This window comes from Podarcis raffonei, chromosome 14 (genome assembly GCF_027172205.1).
Source record: "Podarcis raffonei isolate rPodRaf1 chromosome 14, rPodRaf1.pri, whole genome shotgun sequence".
NCBI lineage: Eukaryota > Metazoa > Chordata > Lepidosauria > Squamata > Lacertidae > Podarcis > Podarcis raffonei.
In genome coordinates, this window is record NC_070615.1 from 38089085 (window position 1) to 38110804 (window position 21720).

A 21720-nucleotide genomic window follows, 5' to 3' on the forward strand; every position below is an offset into this window, starting at 1 on the left:
CCAGCTTGAAGACTGGAAACAGAACAAACTTGCAAATTGGGGAGCTGAGACAAGGAGGCCATCGCAGCCTAGCAGAAGACCACTTGCACAATACAATTACTGCAAGAAACCAAATAGCATGGGCATCATCAAAATGTGTGCCTGCTTCTTGAAACCCAAACACATGCATATGAGTGGCCAGAGACTCCCAGCCAAGTGTGACATGTGTAGAACATCCACATTTTAGATGCCGTCTGTGGATGCAATTCCTGAAACAATATCTCAACTTGTTCCTGGGGAATTAATTCATGGGCTTTCAAACTAGGAGCTTTGTTGTTTCCTGCTAATATTCATAGTCACTGTGCTACACTGGCTTGCAATCTGGTTAGAGAATCTATAGCGGCAATGGGAAACTTCCTGTTTTTGTTGGATTACAACTCTCATCATCACTGGCAATTGGACAACAGCAAAAGGACCACAAGCTCCCCATCCCTGATTTACGTAAGTTGCCAGTGGGGTCTCCTGTGAATGAATACTCCTCCCTACCTAACTACATGCAAACTAGGGGCTGAAGTCAGCTCATGTTTTTCACTAGCCAAAGCCAATACAAGGACTCTTGCTTATGCAATGGGGCTTTCCGACCTCTCCCAACTCCACAAGTAACCCCACGCCTCACCCGTATCAGCTCTGTGGGGGGTGAGGAGTGCCCCCAGAACAGTGCATGGGGGGAGGGGAAAGAGAGGGGAGTTCATTTCACCAAGCAAGCAGAAATGCTCACACTGCCAGAATGATCTCCTTAGCACTACAATAGATTGTACCCAAAATTATACACAAATAAAAAACTAGATATCAAGGATATCAAGGATATCTGTTTGACTCCCAAACTGGTTCAAAAACCAAGGCGTTGCTTCCCATTGGCTGCAGGAGCTTCCTGCACTCAATCGGAAGCTGCAGAAGCCGCGCTGGACGTTCAGCTTCTGAAAAACATTCACAAACCGGAACACTCACTTCCAGGTTTGTAGTGTTGAGGAGCAGATTTGTTCGGGAGCCAAGCCGTTTGAATACCAAGGTATCACTGTAGTGGACTTATTTAGATTTAGGTGGTAAATCTTATGCAAGTTTTATATTACCCCAAACCAACTTTCCCCCCTCTCTTTCCTCTCCCCACATCCCCGCCATCAGGGATGGGGCAAGACATTGCTCCTTCTTAGGAAGCAAACTCTGCTGTTGCTACACCCCACTCCTGTTATCATTGATTGATTGATTGATTGATTGATTGATTGATTGATTGATTGATTGATATACCAAATGGGTTTCTATGTGGTCTTCAAAACATAAAAACCATTTCCACTAACATTAAAACCAACAAGGGTAATTTAAAAACACCATAAAACAAACCTATTAAAATATAAACATCCACAATTAAAATATGCAATAAAGCAATGTAATTTTTAAAAGCCCAGCCATTAAAACAGGAGACTCAGGTCAAGGGAATGCTTGTGTAAATGTGTGCCTCTTCCAAAGCCAGCAGAATACCAATGCAGATTCTCTCACCACTGTCACTTTCACTCGTCCCCTCCTCGTCCCACCACCACCACTGTGCTTACTTTTGAACCATTTTGCTGGCAGCAGCCCTGGTGGCCTCTCTGCCTGCACTGAGGAAGGGGGTCCCATCAGCCCATTCAGTAGCCGTGCCTAAGTAGAAGGGCAGCAGCAGCAATGACCAGTGAGTTAAGTGAGCAGGAGCCCAGGGGATGCTAATCACACACATCGACGCAGGAGACAATGGTGGCAACCAACCTGGATGGCATTAAAAGAGGATTAGACAAATTCATGGAGAACAAGGCTTGCTGGTTCGTAGCCACCATGGCTATGTTCTGCCTTCACTGTTGGAGGCAGTATGCCCCTGAATACCAGCTGGTGCTGTTGTGCTCATGTCCCTGCTTGCGGGTTTCCCATCTGGTTGGCCACTGTGGAAACAGGATTCTGGAAGAGTTGGGCCATTGGCCTGATCCAGCAGGTTCGTATTCTGTTCTTACGAATGAGGCCATTGCCTTGGCTTGCTGCATGAAAGTGCAGTACCTATGCCTGAGTTTTGCTTAACATCCCACCTGATGAATAAAGGTAAAGGTAAAGGTACCCCTGCCCGTACGGGGCAGTCTTGACAGACTCTAGGGTTGTGCGCCCATCTCACTTAAGAGGCCGGGGGCCAGCGCTGTCCGGAGACACTTCCGGGTCACGTGGCCAGTGTGACAAAGCTGCATCTGGCGAACCAGCGCAGCACACGGAAACGCCGTTTACCTTCCCGCCAGTAAGCGGTCCCTATTTATCTACTTGCACCTGGGGGTGCTTTCAAACTGCTAGGTTGGCAGGCGCTGGGACCAAGCAACGGGAGCGCACCCCGCCGCGGGGATTCGAACCGCCGACCTTTCGATCGGCAAGCCCTAGGCACTGAGGCTTTTACCCACAGCGCCACCTGCATCCCCACAGCGCCACCCACGTCCTGATGAATAGTTTTGGAGAATTCAAAAGTTTGGTCCCTATTTTGGGACAGTTTGACTGGTCCCAATAAAGGTCCCAATAAAGGTATTGTCTGACTATTGATTGGGGTGGAGTTATGGTGGAGAGAGTGAACGATTCTTAAACACATTTGCAACTCTGGTGTACAGATTGATCCATGCACCAGCCATCCCATTCCCCATCTGTTGTGTTTATTCCGCAAGAGCTTCAACTTCCCTTCCAATCTCCTGAAACACTTCATTGCTTCTGTCATGGACTTCCTCATTCTCTTATCGCAGATCGCCACTAAGACAATCTTTCAGCTGCTGCAAGGAAGAAAGTGCCACTGAAGTCAACTTCTGAGTAAGCATGCACATGACTGAGCTAAAAGGATCGCTTATCGCAGTTCACAGCTAAAGTTCCATTATTAAATTCCTGTTATTAAAGTTTCTTTTTTTTTAATGCTACTTTTCTGAGCAAGGATAAACATTGATTTCAAATCAACCACAGGCCAGTCTTGGACGTTGATTGATTTTATTCCTGCTGCTTACTGGGAGGAAATATAAGCAGAGCCTGTTTGATCAGGTCAAAGCCTCATTTAGTCCAGCAATTTATTCTTCCAGGGGCTAGTTATATGCCTCTCCTGGCCCACCCAGCTAAGGAAGGCATATGTCTGATAGTTCAGTCTTCATTGACAAAACAAGCACTTACAGCAACTCCCACAGTGCTCCAGATGTGTGCGTGCGTGCGTGCATACACACACACACACACTTCTGGCAACAAGACGGCTGTCCCTCAGATCTGCACCAAAAGGTTGCCCTCCTCTCTGCCAGTTTATATACCCTGCCCTGACAGGTTGCACACCTGCAACCCAAGTCTTTTTTGGCATGGAAGTTGTCCCACTTCAAGCCCCTTCTGGTTCTAGGAGACAGTAGGGCAGGGAAAGGCGAGCAATCTACTGACCCGTCTGTCACTGGAACAGCCTCTGCATCTTCCACCACATTCCACGTGCCTTCCTCCATCGCAGAATGTTCTGACTCTTCCTCCTCCCCCTCCCCCTGCCCTTGCTTCTGCCTTGTGACAGACGCCAAACCCCATAAATCACTGGTCCCCTCTGCTGGGTCAATCTCCTGGCCCCTTGCCTCTGTCACACACTCTGTGGAGCCTCTGAGAATTGTAGCTTTGTGAAGGCAATAGGTGTCTCTTGGGAACTCTCCGAACCCTTAACAAACTACTGTTCCCAAGATTCTTTTGGTGGAACCATGACTGTTTAAAGTGGTAGCAGAGTGCTTTAAATGTGACCTAGTTCAGTGGGACAAGCCAGAGTATTTCACTTCTATCCCCCAAAGTCTTTGGGCCACACAAAATGAATGGAGCGAAGTAGATGGAAGAGCCAGATAGAACAGCAAAGGGAATGTTAACATAGTCATGGATACAATATTTTTGTCCTCAACAGTGGAGTTAGGTACTTTTACAATCTTGACTTAATGGTCAAATGGGAACTCCTCTTTAGAAGATAATGTGTGTTGCTTAATTTCTTTCTCCTTGTGGTACACCAGCACTGCTCATTCTGCTGAGCATTGCCCTGGGACATCTGTCCCAAAGTGCTGCCTTGATGACACCAGTATTTGTCCCTCTCCTCTATTGAAAATGTGTAACATTCCTGTTTTACTTAATTACAATGAATTCCTGGTGGCAAGTGTCCTATGCCTTCCTAAGCTCGTTGGATAATTGTCCCCTGAATTCACTCCCCACCCCCACCAGAAATCTTTAAAGTCTTCCCACCTGGTTATTTTTCATGAATATATACCAAGCAGGCATCTGATTCTGCCCCTTCCCTTCCATCATATCATTCTCTTTTCATCAGCTGCTTCTGGTCCTAAGTTTGGAGACCAGGTAACAAAAGAGCACTGTGGAGTTCAAATATCATGAACTAATCTGCAACAATAGAGGACCTTGTTGAGGACTAGCCATTTAATCTTGACAGATGCTGGCCAGAAGGGGTTTGAAACACGTCCCCTTATGAATCTCATCCATTAGCTTAAGTAGCAAGATCTCACCAGAAACTTTCGTACCACTGTTAGATGAGCAACAGGGAGTTGAGGGATTATGATTTCTCTTAGTGAACACCGTACAGCTTCCCTCCTTCAACAGCATTTGAAACAGGTAAGACGTTTAAGTTTGGATGAGGATCAATGAGAAAGGTAATTATAAGCACCTTCTCTAAGGAATGAGGAGTATTGGGAGCTACTGTGGACCCCTTTGCCGCCCAGCGATGACTCCTGGAGTAATTCCAGCAGTTGTAAGTGCGTAGAGATGTGCCAGGAAAACTTGTCAATAGAGGACCCCAGTTGCTTTGCAGAAGTTTCAGCCCAGAGAATTGCTCCTGAGCAAACATTAATGAACATTAAAAGCTGCTTTATACTAGATCAGACAATTTGTACATATAGGCTATAGCTGTGTATGCTGACCAGTAGCAGCTTTCCAGGTCTCAGGCAGAAAAGGACCTGTGATTCCGTTTAAAGAAACAACCTGGGGTCCCTTTCAGCTAGATATACTAAGGTTCAAACACAAAACCTTCTGCATTCATTCCATGTGCTCTCCTATGAGCTATTGGCTTATCCAAAAATGGTACATTCATTGGACACGTTTTCCTATGTATCTTCGTCCTTGAGAATCACTCTGGCAACCATCTCACTGCTGAAGTGTCCTCAATCCCAGCTGCTCTGTTGCATGAATAAACTAGCAGTTTAGGGCATGCAATATTTGTCATATATATATATGACAACTTTATAGAATAAGCACACACACAAAAAGGCAGCTGTCCCCAATGAAGCTTTGCTAGTAGGAAGAAGATAGGTGAGAAGGGAAAGAGAAGTGTGGCAAAAGCAATAAAGGGAAAAATGGGGCAAATGCATGGAATTCTAGAGTTAGAAGAGACCTCAGAGTTTATCTGTAGAAAATCCATGAGTTCAGCATCACTGATAAGCAGCCATCCAAATTCTGCAAAAAAGAGCACCTTTCATGAAGGAGAAACCCTCACCTCCTGAAATACTCTATTCCAACGCTGAACAGCTTTTATCACCAGGACATATTTCCTAATGTTTAGTTGCCATTTGCTTTGCTGGGATGTGAATCTGTTGGTTTGAGTCCTATACTCCAGATTAACTGGGGATGAATTAGCCCCATCTCTCTCAGATATCTGAAGACCACTATTTATAATGCCTAATTTTCCCCTTTCCAGGATATTTAGACTTCCTTGAGGTTGGGAAAAGATGTTGGGGGAAGGTGGGCAGAAGTTAAGCATGGGATTTGTATAAATGATGGGGTTTAAGGAGGGAGTTGAAGAGGAATATAGGAAGGTGCCTTATACGGAATCAAACTGTTGGTCCATCTAGTTCAGTGCCATCTGCACTGACTGGCAGCAGGTTTTTGGGGTTTCAGGAAGGGGTTTTTCCCCAGCCTTACCTGGAGATGCTGGGGGTTGAACCTGTGTCCTTCTGCATGCAAAGGCACTGAGCTATGGGTCTTCCCTGGGTAGCTCCATCTAAAGAACCTGAGAGAGAGAGTTCCAAGCGTAAAAGACCCACAAGGGGAAATAGGTGGAGTTGCTGGGAGGCTCCTGCTTCTGTGCAGACAATCTTTGCATGGAACCGAATGTCTGAATGATGAGCACAGGCACTTGCCACAAATTAACCAGAGGCAAACCATCACCTCCCCTTCCTAGCTCAGAGGTTGTCCTGCTCATTGTCACTGTGTCACCTTTTCAGCATACCTGTCCACGTAGGCACTATAGAAGCAGAGGCTGTAGGGTGCCCAAACCTCTGCCAAGATTCGAGGGACAGAGGACAGAATGGAATCTCACTCCCCACCTGCTCTTGGCCTTCATTTAGTGGCTGAGCCTTCTCAAGCCCAGGAGGGCGTTTTTGGATACCCCTCCACTTGTAACCCTGGATTCACAGCATGTTGGGTTGCCTGCGAATTCCTGTGCTCTGCTGCTCTCCTCCTTGGTAGTAAAAATGATCACCCATCAGCCAGTTTATAAATAGCAAATAATTGCTAGTGAAAGAACGGGTGATGCATTCTGAATCCTATTTTGGGTGTCTCGTTGCAGGGGGAGACTGTTAATCACAAAGCAATAGCAGGATCTTGGACAAGGAGATGCTCCAGGTGCAGAGTCCATGGGAGGGGAAAGGAGGAGACCGGGGAGAGATGAGGAACCAGACTACCTTTGAGTTATACCTTTCCAGAGCAAAACAGCCCTGTCCATCTGAAGGCATCCTGGCAACTCCAGCCTTCATCTTGAAAGTTCCCCTGGCTATGCTGGGATCAATTTAATAGAGCTATTTGCTGCTGCTGCTGCTTCTCCTCTCTTTTTTGTAATTGTTTTTATTTTATCTGCAAATGTCTTTCCCCATCTGTTTTGCTTTCATGTGTTGGGGATTAGCATAATGAATCAGACAGACCGAATGATTTGACAAATGGGTTGGGTCTTTGATTCTCTACTGTTGACACAATTTGGGGGGAGTGTGTGTGCGTGTGTGTATTTAGAATGGCAGGGAGAGGCAGCCAAAAGTGGGATTGTGCCCACTTGCCTGATCGCCAGCTTGTGGTTAGAGCAGCACCCATCAGCTTAATTTGCCATTGTGTGTGTGTGTGTGTGTGTTATATTTGATCTGAAACAGCCAGTTACTTGATAGATGCAAAGCATACAACACAACACAGAGACGCCAGTCCACCTCCCCGTTGGCCTCATTGTAAAGTGAGATATTATATGAACCTCTGTCTCATCAAGACCCTCAGTCTGGGGTCCTTCTCTGCAATCTCCCTGCTGTGCTTCATCCTTTCCTTTCAATGTTAGGGAGCAGGTTCTGTTTCTCAGGTGTGGAGGCTCATGCACCCGCGAGCTGAGATTGTGCCCGCTTTGTACCTGGAAACCAAGGAGATGCTCAAATGAAGGGGTGGGTGTGTGAGAGAAAGAGGCAGTGTTTACAAGCCACTGCGGAGAAGTTTGCCCCGTAAGCGCAACAGTTGGAAAGCGGTGGAGAGAGAGAGAGAGAGAGAGAGAGAGAGAGAGAGAGAGAGAGAGAGTTTTACCGGCAGACCTCGCAAGCAGAGTTAAACGCCACATTTGTTAATTTTTTGCTGTTGCTGCGCTTCTCCATCATGAGTGAGCTTCTGTGCGCGCGCGCCCCTCACCCAATCTTTTCACTATCTGGAGCTGCTCGGCCGCCGCTGCACCAAGACATGTGCGTTAATCCCTGTGCAAGCATCTGGCTAACACACCAGGGGGTGGCTACTGGTTCTTACATGCCCCATCGAGGGGGAGAGAGGGCACCAGCGCGCCCTGAAGAAAGTGGGGAGGCGGGGGGACTCCAGCGACGGTGGTTTTGTAGTCATGGCTTTTAAGGCCAGCGGGAGTTCTTTCTTAGGCTCAAAACGCGCACAGAGACTCGGGCAGGTGGCCGCCTCTGTGCTCGGGTTGAGTTCGCGGGTGGTCAGCCCCCACCACACAACATCCGAAAAAAGGTGGTTAAGCCTCGCCTTACCTGGACATGTGTTCCCTCTGAGGTCGATGCGCTTTCTCCAGCCCCAGTTTGGTGAAGATGCCCACCAATACCATGACAGCCACCACCCCGCAGATGATGTAGACGATGAGGTTGGTTTTGTCTCGGGTGGGGTCGTGGGAAGGGTCGACGGGGCGGTTGGGCGTCTTGCGCCCGTTCAGCCAGGGGGGCTTGATGTAGTTGGTGCAGATATCCTGATCCAAGCGGCCCTTCCGGTACTTGCAGCAGAAGCGAAAGCCACAAGTGCCGCAACAGAAAGGGTATTCCCGGACGCTGCAATTGAACGACGGGTCCCACTGGCCCATCACGTCGTAGTAGCCCCTGCATTCCTCCGGGGTCGGGGGCGGCTCCGAGGCGTCGACATGCTGCTCCCCTTCTCGGCTCTGGTTCCCCCCGGAGAGCATCACGATGCTGCCCAAGTGCTGCCCGGCTTTTTCCTGCGCCCGGCACAAAAGGGTGAGGAGGTCCGCCACCAAGTAGCTCAAGAACAGCCGGAGGAAGCCCTTCATCCTTCTCAGCGCCAGCCCGGGCGAGCTGAGGCTGTCTCCGCCGCCGCCGCCGCCGCAACTCAAGCCGCTCGACGCTGCTGCGATGCGCCAAGAACTGCACATAAAGGGGGCTCTCGGGCAACCGCGGGGAGCCCGCTCGCCTGGCAGCCCGCGCGGGGTTTCAGCACCGTGGACAGCTCCGTGGCTTTCAGCGCGCTGGGAAGCTCCTAGCGGCCGCGCAGCTTTGCAGGGCCGCCTCTGCCGAGCATGCGGAGCTGGGGGGCGGGGGTGCCAGTCCCACCTCTTCTCTCTCTCTCTCAATCTCTCTCTCTTGTTCTTTTTCTCCCCCCCCCCACCTTCCGAAGCCTCAGAGCGCGGGGAGTGAACTGCGCGCGGCACTTGTGGAGCGTGGAGACAGGCAGGAAAAGCGAGCGTGGATGAGTGAGGGTCCAAAAGCACGGAGGAGGGTGGTCGGCGAGGGGAGCGGAAGGGGCAAGAAGCCTCTGGGGAAATCGGAGCGCGGGGTGGTGGCGGCGGCAGCGGCTGCAGAGCGGTTTTGCAGCGGTAGGTGGTTGCGAGGGGCGGGGAGATGGAGAAGCGATGGTGTCTCTAGAGGGAGGGGAGGACGCGACTCAACTGGCTTCGCTCTCCAGCTGCCATCCAGCTCGCACACCAAGGGGCAGAGGAGACCTCGCCAAGTTCTCCAGCAGGGAAACTCTCTTGCTAGAAGACGCGCGCCCTCCCCGGCCTCTCCTGCAAGGAGGAGAGGGGAGGAGACTGCAGCTTCTTCCTGGCATGGGAGCCAGGAACAGTTTGCGTGTGCCCCACCTCGCCGGTGGGAAAGCAGTCGGGCAGAGAATTAGGTCGGATCCAAAGGCTCTGAGCGGGTGGGGCAAGCAACTTGGAGATACAGAGCGAGCACATCCATAACAGATTTTGGGCCAGTTTGCTTTTGGGGCGAAGGGGTGACACAGCCAACCCCCCACTTCCTCCAGCATCTTCCAAACCAGTCTATTCCAGGAGTGGGCAAACTCCAGACTTGAGGAATGGGGGCCTACTTTGGGGTAATTTTTTACTAAAAACCCAGTAACTGTAGCTCTGATAACGCCTCTTGCCTATCTGAACAGAAAGGGTGTGTGTGTGTGTGTGTGTGTGTGTGTAGAAACTAGTTTACTGCACAAAGGTGAAATATATATTTATTGTTCTGTCCTCTTTGCCTCTGGCCCTGTCCCTGCCTGTGGCCCTCAGAAGGCAAGGTCTATCCAATCCACGATTTAGTCCAGCGTGTTTTCCACAATGGTCAACCAAATGTCTCTTAGAAATGCACAGTCAAGACATGAGTGCAACAGTACTGTTATGAGTTTTGGGAGAGTTCAGTCTGGATGATGGCCAGAGTCCCTTCCCATTCTTGAGGTCCTGTATCTGTGAGCGTAGAATGCATAAGAGCAAGCATGCCAAAGCACCCTGTCACCCTGCGATGTCCCATTTCCACCTGGGAGATAAGAGGTCATTAAAGTAATGACTTTGGCTAGCTAGTTAGGCACCACAGTTAGCATAACCAAAGCAGCTGCTCTGTGCCATAGAACAAATGGATAGGTCTACCCCTTCCATTTCACCTAGCTGCTATGTAGGAGAACAAGAATCAGAGGGGTGTGTGGGTGTGGGAGAGAGAGAGAGAGAGAGAGAGAGAGAGAGAGAGAGAGAGAGAGAGAGAGAGAGAGATCTGGAAGCAGGCTGGAAGGGGGGGGGAGAAACCTGTTTTGTTCTGTGCTAAGCCTAAGCTGCACTTTGGGGGGAGGGTTCAAGAAACCTAAAGGGAAAGCAAGATCTAAGGAAATGTTAATGCTGTCAGCAGTTCCATCCTATGCTTAGATTGTATACTTGTGGAAAGAAAACCATACATCCTAAAGACACCACAGTCTCTGCTGACCTTCATTCTCTGGAAACTGAGAATGCAGCCCCTCTCTGCAGCCTCTGGAATCAGAAATTGGGTTGGTGTGTAATAGTGCTCTCCTCCTGTTCTCCCAGCAACTGATTTTCAGGTGGCAAATACATATAGCTATCATGACAGGTAACCATGGATAACCGTTTCGGGAAGGGCCATAGGGCAAGTAGCAGAGCATCTGCTGTGCATGTAGAAGGTCCCAGCTGCAATTCCTGGTGTCCGTGGGTAGTGCTAGCCAAGACCTCCATCTGATATCTTGGAGAGTCACTGCTGAGACAATAGACAGACCAAAGTTCTAACTTGGTATAAGACTTATGGTCCTGTTCTCCACTTGTCTAATCCTTCTTTAAGTCCATCCAAGCTGGCTGCCATCGCCACATATTGGGGCGGCCAATTCCATAGTATAACTATGCACTGTGTGCATAGTTTTTTCTGATCCTATATCCTGAATCTCCCAGCACTGAGTTTCATTACATGAATCTGATTTCTAGTATTGTGAAGGGAGGAAAAACATCTCCCTATCCACTTTCTCTACACCATGCATAATTTAATACAGACCTTTATCATTACCCCCTCCACACACACACTTTTCCCCCCAAAGGTAAAATTTGATTACCTTTCATCGTAGGAGAGTTGTTCCAGCCCCTTGATCATTTTGGATGCCCTTTTCCGCAGATGTTTTGCAAAACTCTGCACACATGTGGGAGGGATCCAAGACTGCGGCACATGTGTTATGGTATGAGCATTATTCATGTGTCACTTTTTCCAGTGTGTCTAATGTTCCGCCTTGTTTATCATGCTTCCCTGCAGAATAAGCCCACTCCAGCTGAGGAATCACACACCTTCTCCCAGAGCTAGCAAGCCCCACCTGGCTAACTAGGGAGCTGGGCTGCGGGCCCTTGCCTAGAGCACCACTCCTGCTGCTCCCTATGCCTCAAAGCCTATGTTCATGGGGACAGGGGCTCCTCTGGCTCTGGTGATGGGTCCTGTTGCATTGATTCCTGAGCACTGACCCACCCCCCATCCCCTTGTGATCCTCTGTCACCCTGTGAGTACTTCCTTCCCCATCCCCTTTTTGCTCTGGTTTGTCCCAGTCCCAGTTACATCCCTCACCGGGATCCTCTTCCTCCTCCCTGTTGTCCTGCCAGTTCATGACACACTGTTGTTGTTGTTTAGTCGTTTAGTCGTGTCTGACTCTTCGTGACCCCATGGACCAGAGCACGCCAGGCACCTCTGTCCTCCACTACCTCCCGCAGTTTAGTCAAACTCATGCTGGTAACCTCGAAAACACTATCCAACCATCTCATCCTCTGTCGCCCCCTTCTCCTTGTGCCCTCCATCTTTCCCAGCATCAGTGTCTTCTCCAGGGAGTCTTCTCTTCTCATGAGGTGGCCAAAGTACTGGAGCCTCAGCTTCACGATCTGTCCTTCCAGTGAGCACTCAGGGCTGATTTCATTAAGAATGGATGCATTTGATCTTCTTGCAGTCCATGGGACTCTCAAGAGTCTTCTCCAGCACCATAATTCAAAAGCATCAATTCTTCGGCGATCAGCCTTCTTTATGGTCCAGCTCTCACTTCCATACATCACTACTGGGAAAACCATGGCTTTAACTATACGGACCTTTGTTGGCAAGGTGACGTCTCTACTTCTCAAGATGCTGTCTAGGCCTGTCATTGCCCTTCTCCCAAGAAGCAGGCGTCTTTTAATTTCGTGGCTGCTGTCACCATCTGCAGTGATCATGGAGCCCAAGAAAGTAAAATCTCTCACTGCCTCCATTTCTTCCCCTTCTATTTGCCAGGAGGTGATGGGACCAGTGGCCATGATCTTCGTTTTTTTGATGTTGAGCTTCAGACCATATTTTGCACTCTCCTCTTTCACCCTCATTAAAAGGTTCTTTAATTCCTCCTCACTTTCTGCCATCAAGGTTGTGTCATCTGCATATCTGAGGTTGTTGATATTTCTTCCGGCAATCTTAATTCCAGCTTGGGATTCATCCAGCCCAGCCTTTCGCATGATGTATTCTGCGTATAAATTAAATAAGCAGGGAGACAAAATACAGCCTTGTCGTACGCCTTTCCCAATTTTGAACCAGTCAGTTGTTCCATATCCAGTTCTAACTGTAGCTTCTTGTCCCACATAGAGATTTCTCAGGAGACAGATGAGGTGATCAGGCACTCCCATTTCTTTAAGAACTTGCCATAGTTTGCTGTGGTCGACACAGTCAAAGGCTTTTGCATAGTCAATGAAGCAGAAGTAGATGTCTTTCTGGAACTCTCTAGCTTTCTCCATAATCCAGCGCATGTTTGCAATTTGGTCTCTGGTTCCTCTGCCTCTTCGAAATCCAGCTTGCACTTCTGGGAGTTCTCGGTCCACATACTGCTTGAGCCTTCCTTGTAGAATTTTAAGCATAACCTTGCTAGCGTGTGAAATGAGTGAAATTGTGCGGTAGTTGGAGCATTCTTTGGCACTGCCCTTCTTTGGGATTGGGATGTAGACTGATCTTCTCCAATCTTCTGGCCACTGCTGAGTTTTCCAAATTTGCTGGCATATTGAGTGTAGCACCTTAACAGCATCATCTTTTAAAATTTTAAATAGTTCAGCTGGAATACCATCACTTCCACTGGCCTTGTTATTTGCAGTGCTTTCTAAGGCCCATTTGACTTCACTTTCCAGGATGTCTGGCTCAAGGTCAGCAACCACACTACCTGGGGTGTACGAGACATCCACTGTAGACGGCACTAAACCAGATAGACCAATGGTTTGACTTGGTATTGCACAGTTTCCTGGCTTCTTGAAGTCCTAGGATGTGACCTGAAGCACATTATGTTAGAGGGGGTTTTTCCCACTGGTTGCAGATGACAGAAGCTATGACACCACGAGACCGGTGTAAAACCAAATCAAATAAAGGTTTTATTATAAAACAACAAAGCTTGTGGGTGTTTTTCCTTGCAGGCAAAGTCAAACTGCAACTTTTCCTCCTTTTATAGTCATGACCAGCTGTAACCAATCTGCCCAGAGCTCACAGAAACTGTTCTTAAAGGTACAAACATCCTTACTGTTTCTTTGCAGAATGATTCCCAACACATTATGCAGAAAACTGGACTAAAACTAAGGAGATGTCAGTGACTGGGTAAGAGACCTCATGTATTTGACCATGAGTTCCATAATGGAAAAAAAGCTGTGTATAGATGTTGAAAATTGGGAGTTGAGGACTGTTATCTGCCCGAGGGCCACATTGCTTTCCAGGCAGCCTTCCAAGGGCCACATGTCAATGGTGGGTGAGAACACCAGCAGAAGTGGGCAGAGTGATGAACGTACATTTTATGTTTGTCCTGTAGGCTAGTTTCTCTTTCATCCATCCAGACAAGTGAGAGGCATTATCAGGGTACATCCCAGTCAGGCAAAAACATTCTGGGTATGAAGCACAACCAGTGAGGGTTGTGACATGGTAGTTCTGAGGGTCTGTGGTTCCCCATTCATGTCATCAAAGTAATGCAACATTCTACCATGGTCCAACACTACAACATACAACATTGCACTGGGAGAAGACCTGTTCTCCAGCATCTTCTCTAATGTCTGCCTCTCACAGCCAGCCATAGATCAGAAGCTCAGACTGTGTATTTAGCCCAAGGCAGTTGGTACCAAGCTAAACCTTGGCACAAGCTGGTTGCTCTCGCCACCCTTTTCTCTTGCATCTCAGATTTTGAACTGCTGATGTGTCTGGATCTCTCCAGCCAACTTCCTCCCCGAAATCATGAAGGTGCAGTAAATAAACAATAAGGTGATTCAGAGGACAAAGCAGACGTCTGAAATTGGAGAGGGCTGTAGTTAGCTAATTGCCATTCTTGGTCTCCTCTTAAAAATAGGACTGGAGAGTACAGTGATGATTCCACTAAACATTTTGACAGCCAGCCTGACATTATTGGCCAGTGGGTGAGAAGCAAAGCCCAGGGACTCTAAAGCAAAAGAAAAACAATCCATTCCATCTCAGCCCCAGCCCTCCGTGGCTTTAATATTTAATTCTTAAAACTGTTACCTCTTTCCAGCTCTCCTTGGAACACCTGTCTTTACTCCCTTGCCAATACCTTTGCTTCTCTGCCATTATTTATTATTTAACCGTGTAAAGCTCTTTGGGAGAATGTTAGCACTAAATATACTGAAAAGAACGAAGTAACAGCATGAAGGTGGAAGCTCCAGCCTTGCAGAGCACTTAGATCTGAAGCCCAGAAAAGTTCTTGCACAGTATCACAGTGCTGCATTCCTAAGATGGAGGTTGCTGGTTATAACTTTGGGAAATTTCCAACCCTTTCCTTACATACCATATTTTTTGCTCTATAAGACGCACCAGACCACAAGACGCACCGAGTTTTCGGAGGAGGAAAATCAGAAAAAAAATATTCTGAATCTCAGAAGCTAGAACAGCAAGAGGGATCACTGCACAGTTAAAGAAGTGATCCCTCTTGCTGTTCTCGCTTCTGGGATAGCTGCACAGCCTGCATTCGCTCCATTAGACGCACACACATTTCCCCTTACTTTTTAGAAGGGAAAAAGTGAGTCTTATAGATCAAAAAATACGGTACTCCCTGTTTTCTTTCCATTCCTTGAAAAGTGTTGGATGAATTTTGTAAGTAGGATAGAATATTTTATTTTACCATTTATCCTCCCTTTTACTCACGTGTGTGAGCAGAATGTTTAAAGTAATCAGTTTAATGCTTAGAATTCATTCGCCTTGTTAGTAGAGTTTAAAACACTATGCTTTGCAGCATTAAATGGGAAACTTTGAGACTAGACTGTATAGCCTTCTTGGTATTTATCCATGCTGTGGTAGCAGACTGGGTTTCCCCCTCTCCCTCTCTTAATAAAAGAATCACACAACAGGCTGTAAAGCAAGCATAAAAACAGCATTTGCTTACATAAAGTCCTGCACTGGGTTCCAGCAGTAACAGTAACAAAAACAAGGCAGGGAAATTCGACTTCTAGATTACAGAATACATAGTTGAGTTCAAAATGGAGTCTCTGCTGGACTGGAGACCAGACAGAATAAAATTGCATTCTCTCAGTATTCCAGGTTGCCAAGCTTCCTGGGTTGCCAAGAGCAGTATCTTTCAGCCATCAAATGCCTTGGTAAACAGGAATCTTTTGAAATTCCTCCTAAAAGTCAGTAATGAGAGAAATGGATCCATCTCACCAGTGAGGGCATTCCACAAGAGGGGAACCACAACTGAGAAAGCCCAACAGAGGTCACTGCCAACTGGGCAGCGCCCAATGGTGGCACCACCACCAACGAGGCCTTGTCTTCCTATTGCAGGTGTTCTTGTACCCCCCTCCCAACCAGGATTTATTATTTATTTACTCATTTACATTCTTTCTATGGTAAGTATTGTAGTATATTCATGCATTTGTGTGTTTTCTTCCATTAATGCCCCCAGACAAGATTCTGAGCATAAATAAATCATCTTTACATTTCTACCATTTTGCAGCTTTTCATTTCTTCAAAGTCCTTAGTTAACGGTGTGAGCGAGGAAATGGGTGTTTTGCTTAGCAAAGAACATTCTGCTACAAGGGAAGATGCAACAGGCAATGTCAGCTTCATCACACAGCTTGAAAATTGGCCAAGGATGCACTTCAAAGCCTGAGATGCTTCCTCTCCTTGCAATGCACATGGTGTTCTTCTCTCTCCCCCACATAAACAAGTCACACCGGATTGTAAACAACTAAGTCCTACTCATTTCAATCAATGAATATGTTTGGAATGCCTATTACTTTCAATGGGTCTATTATGAGTAGAACTAGCATTGCATACAACCTACTAGGGTCATTGTTGTTATTTTTTAAAAAAAGGGTCTTATTCAACATCATGATACACCCTACTTTCACAACCAGCAATAATTTTGCAGAACTTTCTGACTTAGAATTAATATTCCTCCAGGAAAGAAGGTTGTGGGGGGCAGAGAGGGAGGTGAAACCAAAGCTACTTGCATGAGCTAATTGGTTTTACATTCGTTGTTGATGATTTATTACCAGCTCTTCACCAGGAGGTCTCAGGTGAGGTCACAACGGTGTAAAATACAACATTAGTTAAAAACAAATTACAATCACGGCTAGCGTGGACTCTGAAATATATCCCTCAAGTGCCAAAGTGTCAAGTGTAAAGACATGCATATTCAGCATATGAAAACAGCTGTATAAGGAAGGTGCCAGACACACCTCTGTGTGAAGGGAACCCCACAATCTAAGGACTGTCGTGGAGAAGGCCCTTTAATGGGCCCAAGTTTGCAGAGGAACAACCAAGAGGGCCCCCTCTGTCTATCTTGACACCCATGAAGCTCTGTAAGGAAGGAGGTGGTATCTCAGATATTCGTTGGTTGCAATGAAAAATAGGTATATAAAAGGAGAATTCCCTGGATGCCAAGTTCCAGGTTTGGAGCAATTACTCTTTAGCGAGAGGACCCCAGCAGAGTTTTAAAATCACAAAATATGCAGCAAAGTAAAGCATGGCAATAAAGGCTGTTAGACCTTTAAAACATGCCCTTCTACATTGCATCCAAAGTTCTCTTCTTCTCCTAGCATAGAAAAAGACCACACATCTGGTAAGTTAAAAATTGGCTTACTTACAAACAAAAGGTCAGGTTCATGTGCTTCTACATACATTAGTTAGAAAACACAGGGAGTAAAACCTGGCATAGTTACCATGGTGAAAGTTCCTAAATATTGGTATAGGAACCCAAGAAAGCCTTGTTAGAGTCATGCAATCTAAGCTTGGAGCAACCAGCTCAGATCTCTTTATACCTGAGCTTATCAGGTAGACTGAAGGGGAACAATAGGCCTGATTACCTTCCTCCTGAGGTGAGGGAGAGTGACCTAGCTAAGCCCAGTATACTGGACAGCTTACTCTGTGGCATTAACCCCTTCATGCATGTTGGTTATATGAGACTAGCTATCCCACAGAAATGAACAAAAAGCCGACACAGCCGGGTTGGGGAGCCTCAGTCTTGGGGGCTGAATGCAGGCCTCTCTATCTGGCTCTTGGGTCTCTTGTTGGGCCACACCTCTGACCTGATTTGTGCTTTCCCCTGGCTGGTATCTCTCTCTCTCTCTCTCTCTCTCTCTCTTTAAAAAATGCTTTTTATTGAACTTCCTTTAACACCAACAAAACAAAATAAATACACTAATGTTCTACAATCTTATATACACTTATTTTCTCACGCTCTATCGAGCACAGACTTCCCTCCCTCCCTTCAACAGGTTTTCATATTAATCTTTCATTTATCACAGATTCTTAATAACATCCTAATCACGTCATAAGATTTATTTTAGCCCTACCACAGTCGTTAAACTTCTGCAGTTATTACGTATATACTCCACAATCTACTCCATTCATTTCTGAACTTTGTTCCTCCTTGGTTACGGATTCTGTGGGCCAGTTTTGCTAATTCCACATATTCAACCATTTTTGTCTGCCACTCCACTAATGTTGGTAGTTCCTGGGATTTCCATTTTTGGGCTACTAGGATTCTGGCAGCAGTCGTATGGTATGTGTCTTTCTCACTTGCCTGGATGGAAGAGGGAAGTGAGAGAAACAACTAGCCTACGGTACAAGATTCACATGCATTGCCATGCCTGCTTTTGCACCCAGCCCCACCTACCACTGGCATGTGGTGATGTGGCAGGTTGCCCAGAAAGGAATGTCGTCCTCAGACTAAAACGTATTCCCTATTCCTGAGATGTGGGTTGGCCAGTTTTTGGAAACCATGGGAGGGGAGAGGACTCTTTTGTTCTCAGATCCTGCCTGTGGGTTTTCCCACAGACATTTGGTTGGCTGCAGTGAGAACAGGATGCTGGACTAGAGTTTGAGAGTTTGGATTTGATATCCCGCTTTATCACTACCCTAAGGAGTCTCAAAGCGGCTAACATTCTCCTTTCCCTTCCTCCCCCACAACAAACACTCTGTGAGGTGAGTGGGGCTGAGAGACTTCAGAGAAGTGTGACTGGCCCAAGGTCACCCAGCAGCTGCATGTGGAGGAGCGGGGAATCGAACCCAGTTCACCAGATTACGAGTCTACCCCTCTTAACCACTACACCACACTGGCTCTCACTGACTAGGCAGGCCGCTGACCTGATCCAGCAATTTTGGCCTTCCACCTAACCAAGGTCTAATTTCCCTGTAAATTTGGATACTCACATAAATAACAGCTTGGCGATATCAGGTCCCCACAGCTGACTTAAAGCACTGGAATGAATTACTAGTGCTTCTCAGTATGGGCAGCAGAGGCGGTTATAGCAAGAGGAGTGTGTGGAGGGGAATCAATTAAGAAATAATAATTATGAGCCAAACTGAATGCTGTGTGGAATGTAATGGGCTACACACAAGACATTCGTTCTCCAGGGAAGCCCTGCATGCCAAGTGCAATCACCATTTCAAATATCTATATTTCAATTTGCTTCAGTTCATGATAGCACTCCTGACTTCAGGGCAATCCCCTGGAGATTAATGACCATGCCAGGGTGAAATCCAAAACCCATAATTCCCTCCTGGGCAACTGTTATTTCCCCAAAGAGCAGAGAATATCTCAATCTTGAATAATAAATGTACATACTAGTGACACAGCCATTGCTACTATAACAAGCCTGACCCCAGATAATGTTTTTACATAGATCACATGCATGTATAGCACATCCCAGGTAAAGCTAAGCATGCCTGCATCACATTGGTTGTTGTGCTTTAAGGCAGGGGTGCGGAAACTCAGGCCTAGAGGCCAAAATGCAGCACTCTAGCCCTCTCTGTCTGGCCCACAGGACTCTCCCCTTGCCATATGACCCCCTCTCCAAGTTGCACAACCTCAATTCAGGGTACATCCCCCAGAGTCTTTGCCTGGCAGAAATGTGTCCTTGAACTCTGCTTATGCCTCTTGCCTGGAGAGAGATGGGTGTGTGAGCATGTGGAGAAACTAGCCTATTGTACAAAGGTAAACACGGCCCCTGGAAAGCTGTTCAGAAGGGAATGTGGACCTCTGGCTGAGAAAGACTCCCCAGGCCAGCTTTACTGATATCGGCCTTGAGCTGGGAGTCAGAGGAAGGGGTCAAGCTGTCTCAGTGCAAGACTGGCAAGGGGCCCAGATCAGACAACAGCCCTTGAGCCTGAGGTTGATGATCAGCAGCCAACAAGGCCAGAGACTAGTGGTCAAGATCCCACAAAGCCCTTGCAAGGACCTTCTCCTGAGCCCAGAGAATTGAATATACTTCCCAAGCCAATGGCAAAGGGAATGTGCAAGGCAAGATGCCCCAGAGAAGAGGAGGAAAGGAGTTGTCTACAGGGCAGAGGGTGGTCCCTTTAAAAATCACAATCCTTCCAGCAAGGTAGTGGAGTTGAGGAGCAGTGGAATGGAGGCAGGGGCTCATAGCATTCCTTGGAGAAGGTTCTCACCAGGAGCTGTCCCTTGTGCTGTAGCCACAGGCCTCCATCGCTGCTTCATCTGCCACGATTTCATGCATAGTGAGCAGCAGCTATAGATGGATCAGTGTAGTGTGTGTGTGTGTGTTGCAGTTAATGTGCAGTTTGAATGGAGGACAGAATTCCAGAACTTTGGCGGTGCCACCACTGGGAAGGCTCTGCAAAGCAGCACTTTACACACCTCTTTATCCTGGCCTTTGACGCCTGAGCTGTGTTTCCAGAGCCCACCCTACTCCTGTGATTGTGATCTGTTTTAACTGTTCTTCATTTTGAGCTTTAAATGGTTGCAACTTACCCTGGGACCTGCTGGTGAAGGGCAGGTAATAAACAAATCTTCTCATTTTGAGGCAGTTTAGCATTTTATGAATCTTTTATTTCTTTAAACTATTCAAGATGCAATTCTATCCACACCTGGCAATGAGGGCGATTTGCAGATATGTAATCCTTCTCTCGCATTAAAGCAAACAGTAGTATGACTCTTCCCTTTATGTGTTCCATCCTCTACATATCAGCTGAATACAAATATTGTCATGGAAAATTGCCGATTCAGCTGCTAAACCTTTCTGCCATTTCTCTGCCTTAATTACACATGTGTATGCTTTTCAGGCTAAGATTCCTAAATCTGTGTGTGTGGACAATGCCATTATATAGTTCAGCCACTAGTTGGCGCTGGACCTAATGGAATCTGGGTAGAGTCAGACACTTATTGTGTCTGTCCTGTTGTTACTTAAGAAACAGAATAAAGTCCTTGTCTGGTTTCCTGAGCGATGTGTCCTCTAAGCCTCCCATGGCACTGAACAACTAAAGCAGGCTCATAGCCAGAAATGATGTGGCGAGACAACTTAAGGACACATTGGGGGAGAGATTGGAATTAAACCAGAACAGGCAGAGGCTGTCAGTTTTCGTTTTTTAAGTAGACTGTTGGGTTTTTCCATATATTACAACTGCTCCTGTTTACTAAGGATAGTTCCTACATTCTGGTGCCTTTGCTTAGTAAATCACTATCCCTGCTTTTCCCTTTTCACTGCAGCCAAGTGGCTCCATCAGGGTAGGACTTGGGGCCAGAGGTCCAGGGCGCTAATCAGCAGAACCCGCAAGAGGGCACCTAAGCACAACAAGGCTGATTGCAGTGGTACCTCTGGTTGCAAACGGGATCCGTTCCAGAGGCCCCTTCACAACATGAAAAGAGCGCAACCCGCAGTGGCGCGTCTGCGCACGCATGGGTTGCGATTCGCCACTTCTGTGCATGCGCTTGATGTCATTTTTGTGCTTCTGCGCATGTGCGAGCGACAAAATTAACCCAGAATTAACCCTTTCCAGTACTTCCTGGTTGCCGCGGGACGTAACATGAGGTATGACTGTACTACCTTTTGAAACAAGGAATATGCATGATGTTCTAAAGAGGGGTCTCCCAATAAGACCATCTGAAATAAGTGAGGAAAAAGCAAGGCCACCTAAAGGGATATTGTCTGGATATATGTATGTATTTACATTACCTACCATCTTTCGTCCGAGGATCACTAGGCAGTTTCCAATATAAAAAATACATAACTTAGTAACAAACAACAGCAACCCCAAGCACAGTTCTAAAGGTCATAGACTTTATTTATTTATTTATTTATTTATTTATTTATTTATTTATTTTCTTGTGTTGAACCACAGATTTGTATAAAGGAATTATATCAGCCGTTTTAGTTTCAGTTTCTTTCCTCATGATCCCGGGCATGGAATTTGACTTTTTCACAGATGCCGTCCACTGGGTTGACTGTTCTGATCAGTTTGCAGCGAG

At 47.0% G+C, this 21720-nt stretch overlaps 1 protein-coding gene across 1 annotated transcript in view; it reads right to left on the reverse strand.

Annotated features, from left to right (window-relative positions):
* Positions 1-9246, reverse strand: part of SHISA9 (shisa family member 9) — a 228380-nt gene extending 219134 nt beyond the window's left edge. The window contains exon 1 of the mRNA XM_053364911.1: positions 8028-9246. Within this exon, the coding sequence (XP_053220886.1) occupies positions 8028-8656 (629 nt within the window). The 5' untranslated portion in view covers positions 8657-9246. The remainder of the gene's footprint in view (positions 1-8027) is intronic.
* Positions 9247-21720: the final 12474 nt, after the last annotated feature.